The following is a 13,707-nucleotide window of genomic DNA, read 5'->3' as shown; positions in this document are numbered from 1 at the left end:
AGGACTGTTTCCTGGGAGAGTAGCCTACAATGCCGGTGTTCTGACAAATAATGCTGACTCACAGCCTGTAAGTCCGTTTTCATATTTAAAGGATTTTCCACTGATGATTCAAATGCGAGTTTTGAGCAGTGTAGAGTAGCACTTTTTGTTTGCCGTTTCTCCGATCGCAAATGCAGACATGGTTTTATGTTTACGTGGCACGATACAAACGCAACGCGTACATAAACACATTTCATTACACCAAATACACAAATAATGTTCTTTTTTAGCAACGTCATATGACCCCTTTAAATTCATTAATGCATATGAAGTTAAACGTACCAGTTATGCACCATGAGCTTCTGAACAGCCAGCAGGGCATTGTAGCGGACAAGCTGGTCTTCATGATGCATGTGGTTCATCACTAGTTGTTTACCACCCAGCTGTTCGATCACCCTAAAGGACAGAGAAGCAGAGAGATGCAGTTCCAGATTATTATGTTCTGCAAGATGGGTAATAACACAGGGCCTCTATGCCTTTCAATTTAACTCTGGGAATAACAGAGAACAACATCTGAATTATTTTTGGCAATTCCAATCATTCAAATGAAAAAGGCATTTCAGTGCAACAAAATCACAAAGCTCAAAAAGCCTTCATCAGCTCAAATAGTCCTTATCTTTAAATAAAAAAATTTCCAAAGAAAATGTGACATTCTAAAAAAAAAAAAAAAAAAAAAAATGTGAAGGAAAACATTCTTGCAAAACTTGCCACTGCCATGCTAGGATGCCGTTTTAAGAAAGTTGTATGTATGTAAATAAATAAATACATACATACATATATACATACATGAGAATTAACAATTCATAAATTAACATTTTAGGACATTTTATATTTGATAAAATGTAATAAAAAAACAAAAACAAAATCATATTTGTTACACCACAATATGTTAAATTTTACACAGTCAATTTTGACTTGATTCGTTGACGCAGCTAGAAATATTCAGAGGGAAAGTGTCAACAAATTAATCCTTTTGAAATAAAACGAAATTATTAGAGCTGTTATTAAAGCATCCACAAATACCGAGCTGCATTTTTATCAGGTTCCATAATCAGACTCTCTTATCTAACACAGCACTTTCTAAGAACTGCTAAATGGCACTTACAATTTTCCATTTAAAGTCATTTTGAACTTGATCTGAAATGCTCACGGTAGAAAAATGCTGCCTTCTGTAAGAAATATTATTGACAAAACCATTATGCTCCCACTTGAGGACCGGACCGTCTGTGGGATTTATACTACAGATATAGATAGACAGACAGACAGATAGAACGACATAAGGACAGATAGATAGCAATATCTCGGCACTTGTCGGAACTGAATGCAATTCTTTTGGACATCTGCTCACCTGCAGAAGCTAATTTGTTCTGGAGTGGTCTAATTCCAGGGTGAGCAGGGTTGATGAAACCAATGAGTCCCTATAGATTCAGCACGGTTTCTTTGAACGATGGGGGGCGTTCTGAAGAGGAAAGCGAAAGCGTTGTGCGTTGTGAGTGGCTGACCTCAGGGGGAGGATGGTCTGGATTAGAGAGGGTATTAGCCACTCACAGCGGAGTTGGACACGACTGGGGGATCTCTCTACTTTTAGAGGAAAACTATATATAGCGTTCTTAAGTCTAAAATTGTTTGGCCGATCATGAATGCTACGTGCCGACAATATAAATGGCAAGCTTGGGCAATATCTTGCAATAGGTCAGCCTGGACGAGTTAGTATGCTGCTCTCTTTGAAGTGATGTAAGTGTAAATTGACACTGATATCATCACATGCAAGCAGTTGCCACAGATGGTAATAACTCTAACCTGGGTGATTTTCAGCACTATAATCGCACAGAGCTACAGGATATTTGGGTACTGAGAAACAGCCGCAGAGTCGGAGAGATGGTCATTTATGGATGAAGGACACTCGCTCACCTCTTGCCGCGAGGGTAATGTCTCACGTATTCCCCCACATCGTGAGCTGCAACGGCAATAACCTGAGGGTCATCAGACACTTCCAACAACCTGGTCAGTATCCTGGCAGGAAGCACAAACACACAATCATTTCAGGTCCCCAAAAGCAATCAGTAACACCTCCAGGGCAACACTAAACCCACGCTGAGCAAATATATCCCAGGGTACTGTACAGCTGGAGATGCGGTGTCTACCACAGTCCAGGAAAACATTAAAGGTTCTGTTAGCTCAGTAAGAAACAAATATGGGAACACTGCAAAAAAAGGTTTCCTTAAACAGTATTTTTGCCTTGTTTTCCAATAAAAAGATTTAAACATCAACCAGATACATTTAATAGAAAGGAATAATGGCTAGTTTTCAGAAAATATACAGTGGGCCCAAAAAACCTTAGATTTTGTTCATTGTTTTTGAAAGAAGTGAGTTGATCATTAAAAACGTAATATTTTGAAATATTACAATTTAAAATAACTGTTTTCTTTTTTAATATATTTTAAAATTTAATTTATTCCTGTGATGCAAAGCTGAATTTTCAGCAGACATTTTTCAGTCTTCAGTGTCACATGATCCTACAGAAATCATTCTTCATGGGTATATTTGTAGCAATAATCAACAATATATTTTTTGGGTCAAAATTATTTATTTTGTGCCAAAAATCATTAGGATATTAAGTAAAGGTCCTGTTCCATGAAGATATTTTGTAAATTTCCTACCGTAAATATATCAAAACTTAATTTTTGATTAGTAATATGTGTTGCTAAGGACTTAATTTGGACAACTTTATACCATACATCAATGGAAAGCTTATTTATTCAGCTTTCAGATGATGTATAAATCTCAATTTAAAAAAATTGACCCTTATGACTGGTTTTGTGGTCCAAGGTCACATATGCTGATTTTAATGCATTTTAATGCATCCTTGCTGAATAGAAATATACATTCTGTGAGATTTACGCTTTGTAATTTATCATATATTATTGAAAACACATCTTCTCAAGTATTTTTGATGGATGTTGAGATATTTTCAACAAAAATACTGCTTAAGAAAATTACTTTGTAGTGAGCAAGAAGCTTGTTGCTCTGGGGAATATAGTTTCAATCTATTTCTGCTCAAAAACAATGTCAAGTATGAGACGGGTCTCTATTGCATGAAGGCGTGAAATTATAACAATCGTGCAGAATGGAGAGAGAGGCTTCAAGCGCTACAAATCACCTGCACACTGAGAGCAAGAGATGGAAGGAAAAAAAGAGAGACGAACTGAAGTAAAACACAAATAGCTGAGGGCTGAAATGGAGCCTTGTGCTGATTGTGGAGAGGGTGGTGATGAGAGGAATGAGATGAGTAGATTAGGATTTAAACAGAGCTGTCAAAAGGGTCGAGCTGACGCATGATTAAACTACTGAGACAATGAAAATGAGAGTTTCAACCGCTGATACTCGACTTTGCTTTCAACTTGTGCGAGAGAGGGAGGAGAGGAACAATGTGATTTCAGACAGTAAAAACAACTTGTGTAAAAACAGTAGAGTAGGTTCAAAACACTAATTTAACCATTTGCTCAATACTGCAAAAATCATTTCAGTCCCTCTCTGAACACTTGACCCCTGCTTACATCTTTTTATTCTAAAAGCAGGGAGAACTGAAAACATTCATTATGACTGTTCACACGTGTGAATGATATCAATTCACACAGCATGTATGTTTTAAAGCAGCCACATTCACATTACAATATTCTTAATCATCTTTTTTTCTTCTTTTTTATTTATGGCCTTTGTTACTGTTTTATGAAGAGGAGAGTAGAGAGAGCGCTAGAAATAATGGTGGGAACAGAGAGGGAAATGGAGAAATCACAAGCACTCAAATATTTTTTTGCAGCCACTGTATCTTGAATTAAGTTTTCTTGGAGTAAACTGGCAAACAGATTTTTCTGTCAACCATAAATTGACAACATTTTGAAAACAAGTCTTAATATCTTATACAAGTTTGTGCTTTAAGTAAATGTGCTTATTTTTTTAACAGGACAAGACCTGTGTATTTGTCTGTAAACAAAAAAAAACTATCAGTTAAGCAAATATTATAAAATGGATCACTACAACTGTAAATTATGATTGGCCACTTGTTAACAATTTTCACACAACCGGTAATTAAACCGTTAAATTATATGTGACTCTATCAGCTGGAGTGGAAGTCACAATTAAGCATTTGTGGAGAAAGACAAAAAAATACTTGGCTGTTTTGTTATTTTTGATCAAATTTCAGCTTCAATCTCAAATTCAAAATTCAGACAATAAATGTGATTTTCTATGATTTGGTGTGACAGAACGCTGTAGATGCCAAATGGCAAGTGATCTTTCCCTCTTTATTACCAGTTATAGCGCATTTGAGAATAATGTTGCATTTTAAATGCCAGTGTCACTATAATAATTCCTTACATTTATATAGCGCTTTTCTGGGCACTCAAAGCACTTTACATAGAAGGGGGGATCTCCTCAACCACCACCAGTGTGCAGCATCCACCTGGACTATCCACTGGTTGACACTGCAGCAAGTTATACAACAACCCACTGGTCAGCCCTAATCCTAACACCAGATGCTTCTTACTTCAGCAGCTCGTAGTTCTTCTCGTTCAGGCGAACTGCGTTTTCCCTCCAGAACTTCTCTGATTTGTGCACTGGACTCCACTCCAGACGGCCAGACTTCAGTTCAGAGCTGTACTCATCAAAAGAACTGCAAGAGGAAGAAGGAAAGCAGTATAAACATGAGGAAAAAGCAACCTGTTGAAAACATGTTGCGAGAGTATGTGGGCTTTACCTGAGATCCTGAACGCTCTCTCCCAGTCTTTCCAGGAGGAACTTGATGTCATCAGTGATGTCCTCATCATCATATTTCTGCTGGTCCAGGTTCTCCAGCTGTTTGAGCACTTTGCACTGGATCATGGCAAGAGCGTACTCCTGACGGGTCTCTCTCTCAGCAGACTTCTCTAGCAGGTTCTTCAGCAAAGAACAAACATCAAACATGTTAATGGTGTTACTGGAGACAAATTCAAGTGGATAACAAGTACTAGGAGTACTGAAAATAATCCAAGCACAATTTAATCGGATGTCTATAATGAAATCAATCATATTTAAACATTACTTCATTTCAAATATACGTTGTGATGAGTGCAGCAATTCAGAAATAGGTATCTGTCACAACATTTAAATTATAACAACCATTTTCATTTGAAGGTGGATACCATGTTACCATGGTGTTTAGTAATAAAGATGATATATTTTCAAATATATCTTCGAAGAACTTTTACATTTTAGATCAACAGTGGTTGAATAGCTAATTTGGATCTTAAAGACCTGTCCTTGCCTTTTGCAGTCAAATGATTAAGTAAATTCAAGACTATTTCCCAGCAAGAAAGATACTGCACAGCATTGGAAAAAAATACTATTTGAATTGTCGAGACTGTTGTAAAGAGAAAGTCAGTGCTTTAAATTTTAAATATGCATTCACCATTTCTTTTGGAGTTTCTACTCTTAAGGAAAGCTTTGTGCAACCACATAGTGTGAGAAAAGATGTTTTACCTGCACCCATTTGACACGGCCCCTTTCGACAACCAAAAAAAAAAAAGAACTCCTGCACTGAGCAATGTGACTTGAAGAGGAAATTAACATGCCATATTTGAATAAGTGTGCTTTTATTTCTCAGAATTCATTACGGTCTTAATGGACATGGCTCATTTGGCAGGAAATGCTAACATAAGTTTTGACTTCCTTTTTAAAACCCTTTGCTCTTAGCTGTACTAAATTAGGTGTTGCTCTTTGAAAACTGTCCAACAAGTCTTGAAAACATGCCCTTTCTGGCCTTACTGGAAAATTTCTCTCAAGTTGTTCTGCCAGATGCTACCGGCAGTCATCAAGTTAAATTGCTTAGATCAAATTGGGTGAAATATCAAATCAACTCATGCTGCTACTCTAAAAAATATCATCAGTTAATGGACATGAGAATGCTCAGATGTATAAAAAAAGAAAGGAAATTAATAAATGAATCATATTTTCCTTTCATGTCTGCTGGTTTAATAAAGTTTAACTGTAGGTTTTATGATAGACTCAAGGTGGTACATAAATTTCATTCCACTCAAGCAGCCTAAGAAGACGAGCTCTCAAACAGGTGAAGTATTGATTACTGATGAAACAGAACCAGATTTCATTTCGAATGGGCCTGAATCACTGTTACTGAGACACTTCAATTTAAGGCTAGTGAGGTAGAAACCAAGTAATAATTAAGCATCTCATTGCTTCCAAGCAGCTTTTAATCACCGGAATTGTGACATTATTATACAATAAAGCCCCTGACGAAATTGAACAATTAGAGTCAGTGAACACTCAGCTGTCCAGCAGGAAGGATGTCATGCTGTTGAATGTATGAAGGACAGCAAAGATATAAAAGAGGAGTAAGTAAGCTTGCAAAGGAAGAGTTCATATTAAGAGGCAGTGACAGACTCCTAATAGAGAGATAGCTGCAGTGTTGAATTACAATAGTAATGCATTTTGAAGAGGCGATGAACAGTGCTGGCATTTTAATTTGCAGCAGCCTAACGTTGTTTCATTGCGGACTGCTGTAAGACAGTCTGACAGGTCTTGGTATTGGCAGTCCTGCTGCAAACTAACATATATTTTTTATGCAGTCGGGACACATTTCTCCATTCCAAACAAAAGCTTCATAGCTATTCTCATTCTCTTTCTCATTACAATATACAGCGAGTCACATCCTTAATCAGATCCATTTCCAGATGCACCCAATACCATGTGACTATTCTTTGACACAAAAGAGGAAGTTTTCTTTATACATTTGTAACACAATTTCTGGCCTTATAATGCTTGTTTTGCAACACATAATAAATCATGGTGAACAGGTCAGAAACCTGATTAGCCCAATGTACAGCTGCAGTAAACAGGATGATGGATTGGTAGCACAGTGCTGTCCTACACCTTCCTCTGTGACATTCTGCATCTATGCATACTTACACACTGCTTTCCCATTCCGTGGAAATAAGACATTGATGAATGAGCAGTAAGTGTGGTTCGTTGGCATGAGTAAATTAACTTGTTAAAAAAGACACTCAGATTGAGAATTGGAAAATGATAGAGCGACAGATTGTTAGATACTGTAGAATGATAGAACGATAGACAGCTAAATAGAATGCTAGATAGAATGTCTGTCAGTCAGACAGACAGACAGACAGACAGACCGATAGATAGATAGATGAAGAACTGATGCAGACCAAGTGACACCATTCCTGTACAATCAGATCTCTATACCAAGAACAGAAAGATAGAACTACAGACCAATATCTTCAATCCTGAGTGTTTAAAGTATTGCTTCAGGTAATACTATATATAACAGTGGGGAAGAGTGTGCAAATGTGGAACATAAATAATGGCAAATGTGCAGAAGCAGATCCATTGATAGCTGCAAAATGGAAGCCATGTAATCATGGACAGGCACAGAGAGAGAATACCTGGTCAGGACAACTTAAGCTCTTCAGCAGGTGAGATGAATGAAGTGCTGCACTCTAATTCAATACTGTCAGCGACATGGACAATGAATTCATTACACAACTCTAATACCAACAACAGAGCCCAGCTTTCAGGGCTAATTTGAACATTAAATGTAGCCTGCACTATGAACACCATGTGCAGGAAAATGAAATGCAGAATAAGAGTAACAAGCAGCCTGTTTTTGTGCCTCGGCTATGTATTAAACAAATATGCGCCGGCAGTGGAAAAGTAATAAGCCCGACAGAAGATAAAATACCTTAGGACTACATTTGGTCTAGCACTATATCCTAATTCAAATGATCAACACGAGCAGGAAGGGCAATGTGGGGGTGACGAGTTTTTTTTTTTCCATTTCTAGTCTCTAAAAACCAAGCACTGAATGGGCGATGATGCTAGAGTGTGGAAGAGATTAAAATGAGCGCATTTGTCAATCTGCAACCTTAATAAGGTAATAATGGGGTTCTTAGTATATTCATCATGAAAGCTCTGGGTAAATTAAATCCTTTCAGAATAAAAGAGTGAGTGATCCGCTAATGGACTTTGAAGAGGACACCTTCTGCTGAGCAATGCCCTGATCTAAAAAAAACTGAGAAAACAGACACACCCATCTATCTGTAATGGATTCAGCACATGCACTGTTTCATTCATTATTTGTACACCAAAAATAACAACAGTCAGTTAAATAGTCTGGCATCAGACTTAATGATCACTCATTAAGTACTTTTATAGATATGTTTATATGGTGCCTTTACTTATCTTAATTTAACAGATGCTTTGCAATCCATTTCCTTAAAGCACTCTAATTGCAGCAGTGGTGCCTTGTACATGATTGGGGTTAAGTGTCTTTCAAGTGTCTTAATATATTGTGGTTTTGAAAAATGTTTCACGTTTTAAGTGCGAGAGGTCACAACGGTTCAAATTATGCTCTAATGACCATTTTTTAAAATAAACCAATTAAAACTGCATTGTTCATCAGTAGATGCTCAGTGGGGTTGACAAGTCTGAGAACACACTGAAAAAATCTGGAATTCATATAAAGATCTGTAAATAAATAAAGAATTTGAATACATTTGGAATAAAAAGTTTAATTAAAAAAAAAGGTCATTCTAGGTCACTAATTAAATAAGCAAATGTGGGGAAAATTAAATGAAATACTAAGAAATGAAAACAACAAAATGCTAAGAAAACAAGACAATATATTAAAGGAATAGTTCACCCAAAAATATACTCACCCTCAGGCCATCCAAGATGCAGATGAGTTTGTTTCTTCATCAATAGATTAGGAGAAATTTTGGGTGCCGTCAAAAAAAAATAAAAAATTCACAATAATCCACAAGTAATCCACTCTAGTCCATCAATGAATGTCTTGTGAAGTGAAAAGCTGCGTGTTTGTTTAAAAAAATCTGAAACAAATTTTTTTCTCTTGATTTAGGTGAGATTACTTTTTCAGAGAAGCAATATTATGGATAGAGGACTCATATTTTAGCTGGAAGAAAAGGTTTAAAAAAGTCTTGATGTATTTGTTTCTTACAAATATGTAGCTTGTGGGTCACTTACATTACTTGTGGACTTTTGTGATGTTTTTATTAGCTGTTTAAATTCTCATTCTGATGGCACCCATTCACTTGTAGAGGATCCATTAGGTGGAACAATTCCTTTAAGAATGTATTAAAAAATAATAAAAGTGTATTTATTAAAAAAAAAAAAAGCATAATAGAAGCATTTTAGCTAGTGTTCTCAGGTTTTTGGAACTAGTAACAGTGGCATATTTGATTGCAAATTATTCTGTGATTTGACTGTAATATAAAGCAGGCGGCTGAGTGATGGAGTAGGAGTGTGTATCTGAGAGGATTCAGGGGTGGCTTCAGTGTGAAATAACCTATTGGTTTACTGCAGCTGAGTCAATCACAGATTTTTAGGCGGGCTGAAATAAAAGCCCTACTAAACAGGGTCCGACAATCGCTTAATGCTTTTTTTTTTAAACGGAAAAGGCATGAGGCTGATTTTAAAAAGAACATTTGACACTACTGCATTCACAAAGTCAGGAAAGGAGACTGGGTGGCTAACGAGTGCGGGTTGAAGCAGACTCGTTTCATGACACATACCCTGAAAGCAGCCAGGATTATGCGAGTGACCTTCTCTTTGACAGACTCTTGGAGGATGTCGGAGAGCGCCGGTACCACGTTATAGCGCCGCAGCTGTTCGCAGAGTTGCGGGCTGAATGCCAGAAGCCACACGCAGAAGATCATCTGATACTGTAGCTGGAAGCCACACTTATTGCTCAACACTGCCGTGATGCTGAAAGATGGACAGACAGAACAGTCGAAGTTAGTAAACAGTAGGGCATCTCGCCCCTAATGGTGTGCTGAGAGGATGCTCTTCATAAAGTTAGCCCTGATGGTTTGATGGATGACATGAGGGGAAAATGAGAGCCCACATTTGTGTGATGAATAATGAGACCATTACAATACAGAAATTTTACTTGAGGCAAGAAAAAGAAAATTATCTTCAGAGAAGCCTCATTATCCTGTCTTTTACTCTGTCTGTACACTAGAAAACAAAATAACTTTTATGATCACAGGGCTAAAACCTGCTAGGACAATGAGAGATGCTTTCTTGTTCTACTCGATTTGTTCTTTAATACGGCAGGGGATGTGGAGCATAAAAGGGGCGCGAGTAGAGCACACTGTTAATTGTGTGCTGCAACCTTAAAAATTTTTTATTTTTTGAAATAAACATGTTACAGTGTTTCTACTCCATTTGACCAATCAATTTTCGTGCCTATTCTATGACTCTTCCAGACTACTGGTTACAGATTTAAAAAATAATACACAGCAAGTCCTAGCCAACAAAATATTTTAATTAATATTTAATTAAATAATTAAATGATAAATAAAAACTAAATGATAAAACATCATAAACAAATAATTTATACTTTACATATCATTTATATTTTATTTATAATATATACTGTACATATACTGTATATCTCAATAAGATTTTTTTAAAGATATCAATACGTTTATTAGCAAGGATGCGTTAAATTGAACAAAAGTGACAGTAAAGACATTTATAATATTCTAAAAGATTTCTATTTCAAATAAATGCTGTTCTTTTGAATGTTTTTAACATTGATAATAAAAAAAAAGTTTTCTTGAGCACCAAATCAGCATATTATAATGATTTCTGAAGGACCATGTGACACTGAAGAAAAAAAATATAAATTATATTTTAAAATGTATTACAATAGAAAACAGTTATTTAAAAATTGCAAAAATATTTCACAATATTACTGTTTTTACTGTTTTTTTGATCAAACAAATGCAGCCTTGGTGAACATAAGAGACTTCTTTCAAAAACATTTTAAAAAATCTTACTCCAAACTGAAGTGCATTTCTATGATCTAAAACATTACATTTAATATTAAATATTATTTAATACAATATTGTTACAAATATGATTAATTCCAGGTCTGGAAATAACAATTACAAAATCCTCAAATACTTCTAGATAACCATAACACAAAGAGAGCTTAGGTATTGTTTACTATGTGCAATATTACCCAAAACATGACCTACATATTAGTGCGAAAGTGAGTATTACCAGTTCACTCCGTCGGCCTCCACCCAGGCGAATCTGTATTCATTCACTCTCAGCATGAGCTGCAGGCAACCAGCGACGCACTGAACGTACTGGGAGCTCTGTGAGGGTCAGAAGGAAAAATACACATACACGACACACACACACACACACGCACAAATTAACATGCACACAAACACAAACACAAAAGGACAACACGATCAGAACACGAAGAACAGAACAGTTCAGATAAGCAGGGAAATGGATGCATTAAATAAGCCCATCCTTTTCAGGTACTAGCAAAGGAACACAATGAAACTAGGCTGCTCAAGCAGCATTTACACTCTTGGTAATTCTGCATTCGCTTATACACGTGCACTACGGCTCTGACTTTTAAAAACGCATTTTGGGTAACATGCTGGATCAAAGAGACAATCCCACAATGCAGCAGAGAGAAAGCAGCAGCCTTGAAACCTGGACAGAGTGAGTGAATCATAGAGAGATGTTAGAGGAGATGTGGCTGAGAGGAGAGAACAGACTCAGTCATTAACTGGGGAAGATGATGCTGTAGATCAGCACCATATGCATAAAAGCAGAGTGGTCCAGAGAATAGAAGAGACAGGGAGACAGGTCATGAACAATAGCGAAGTGGAGACGTCTTAAGAGCCATGAGAGGAAATTGAATTAAAATTTGCATTGCGCCAGCAGATTTTGACTCGCGACATATGATGAAAGGAAAAAAAAAAACATTTCTTTTCAAATTAACTCTAAAAAGCGCAAAAAGAAATGAAAGAGGAAGATTGCTATAGTGCAAGACAAAAGCCTTCTGGTGGTCCTTTCAATCTATCAAGTCTAGTATCTTAAAAAATATTGGATTTTGACCACAGCCACTGGAAAGAGAGGAAAGAATCTTTATAAAAATGCTTACAGACAAAAAAGGTGTTGTATTAGAAAAGTGCAGCTGTAGGAAAAAGTGAAAAGATTCACAGTGGATATGAATGGGGGAAAAAAAAGCAGTGGACAAGAAACAGCGTGTGCCGCATCCCGAAAAAGAGAGGGGTGAAGATCTCGGCCTCTGAAAGGTGATGGAGGCTCGTTCACAGTTGCACACCCGCCTCCTTCATCTGACATACTCACTTCACTGGGGGAGATGGTCCCTGTTCCAGGTTCAGCAACTGTACCATGTAGTTTCTACCAAAAAAAAAAAAGATAGAAAAAAAAAATCTGTGATTTTGGGCCTCTTGTTGCAGCGAACTAGAGCGGTATTCTTGGACAATGATGAGAGGCATATGACTCCTGTGTGAGTGAGACGGCTTGGTCATGACAGACAATCGTCTACAATTCTGTGGGAGAGTGGCCCTGAATTTATTTCAGTCTCAGCTGCACTGCAAAATGAAATGCTTAAAGGGTTAGTTCACCCAAAAATGAAAATTTGACTGTGTTTTACTTACCCTCGAAGCATCCTAGGTGTATATGACTTTCTTCTTTCAGACGAATCCAGTTGGAGTTATATTAAAAATGGTCCTGGCTAGGGCTGGGCGATATAGCTAAAAAATTTATCAACGATATAATGTTTCATATCGTTTGGTATCGATAATTATTGACATTTTTTATTACCTTTTTTAAAACAAAAAGCAATAAAAAAAATTTTTTTAATTTAACCACTGCATTTATAATTAACAATTTATTGAGACAAAAAACAAATATTTTTTGTTTTAACAATCAAACACAATAAAAATTAAACAAATATCTCATTTCTAATGTTTTATATGCAGATTAAATAGGTCTTTATTGTATAGGTCTAATTGTCTCCCGAGGGCCACAGGAGGGCGCAATGAGCAAAATAATGCAGCGCATTTAAATTGTCAACGCAACAGAACAAAACAGCATCATGTATTTATGCATTGCTTAATCCAAAGAGCCGAAGCGCCATTCACACAGACTGCATTTAAAAACATATGAGACGCAGTGAAAAGGAATAAACCTCCACAAATTCGTGACGTGTTTTCTAAAAGTTTAAACTGTTTTAACTTTGCATGGCTTTCTATACATCTCTTCTGTGAGACACGAGTGCAGCAGTCATATTGTCCATCTAAAAAATGCACTGAATATGTGTTCTGTGTGAATGGATTGGTTTCAGTTTTAACCCATTCAAGATCTTCTCCGCATTGAGCTTCTATATTTCTCTAATATTTTGAGTGAATAACGCAGCAGCGGCGCGCTTGTGGGCTATACTAACAAAACATTCAAATGCAGCAACGTCACTTACATCATCACCGCATCTCGCTCTCCTAACATTCAAATGTAAATGTTTATTTTAAATTTGACTAATATTCATTGTTTATTCACAATCTCCTCATCACAGGCAGGCACAGCACTCATTTCAGTTTGTGTTTGTGTGTTCTGTCTGCGTCACTCATAGTACGTGCCTATATCATGCGCTATATCGAACAATTTTTCTATCGATATCGAAGAAGGTGTACCGTCGATAAATATCGATACTATTTTATCGCCCAGGCTAGGGCTGCATGATAAATCGCATGCGATATTTAATGCGCATCTTGTCAGTAAAGACGGTTCTGTAATCAGCGGTAA

General features: G+C 36.7%; 1 protein-coding gene across 2 annotated transcripts in view; it reads right to left on the bottom strand.

The window, feature by feature from the left end:
• Nucleotides 1–13,707, bottom strand: part of LOC107686042 (V-type proton ATPase subunit H) — a 71,207-nt gene that overhangs the window by 10,660 nt on the left and 46,840 nt on the right. The window contains exons 7-13 of one of the 2 annotated variants that reach the window (XM_016482862.1): nucleotides 12,250–12,303; nucleotides 11,137–11,234; nucleotides 9,639–9,831; nucleotides 4,796–4,974; nucleotides 4,586–4,711; nucleotides 1,951–2,052; nucleotides 322–435 (exon numbers count right to left, since the gene is read on the bottom strand). In XM_016482862.1, the coding sequence (XP_016338348.1) occupies nucleotides 322–435; nucleotides 1,951–2,052; nucleotides 4,586–4,711; nucleotides 4,796–4,974; nucleotides 9,639–9,831; nucleotides 11,137–11,234; nucleotides 12,250–12,303 (866 nt within the window). The remainder of the gene's footprint in view (nucleotides 1–321; nucleotides 436–1,950; nucleotides 2,053–4,585; nucleotides 4,712–4,795; nucleotides 4,975–9,638; nucleotides 9,832–11,136; nucleotides 11,235–12,249; nucleotides 12,304–13,707) is intronic. The other variant, XM_016482863.1, reaches the window with a different exon arrangement.

Source organism: Sinocyclocheilus anshuiensis, unplaced genomic scaffold (assembly GCF_001515605.1).
Source record: "Sinocyclocheilus anshuiensis isolate Anshui unplaced genomic scaffold, SAMN03320099.WGS_v1.1 scaffold930, whole genome shotgun sequence".
In the NCBI taxonomy this organism is placed as follows: Eukaryota; Metazoa; Chordata; class Actinopteri; order Cypriniformes; family Cyprinidae; genus Sinocyclocheilus; species Sinocyclocheilus anshuiensis.
Note: the sequence above shows the minus strand (reverse complement) of the source record. Positions and strands in the feature narration are given on the sequence as shown.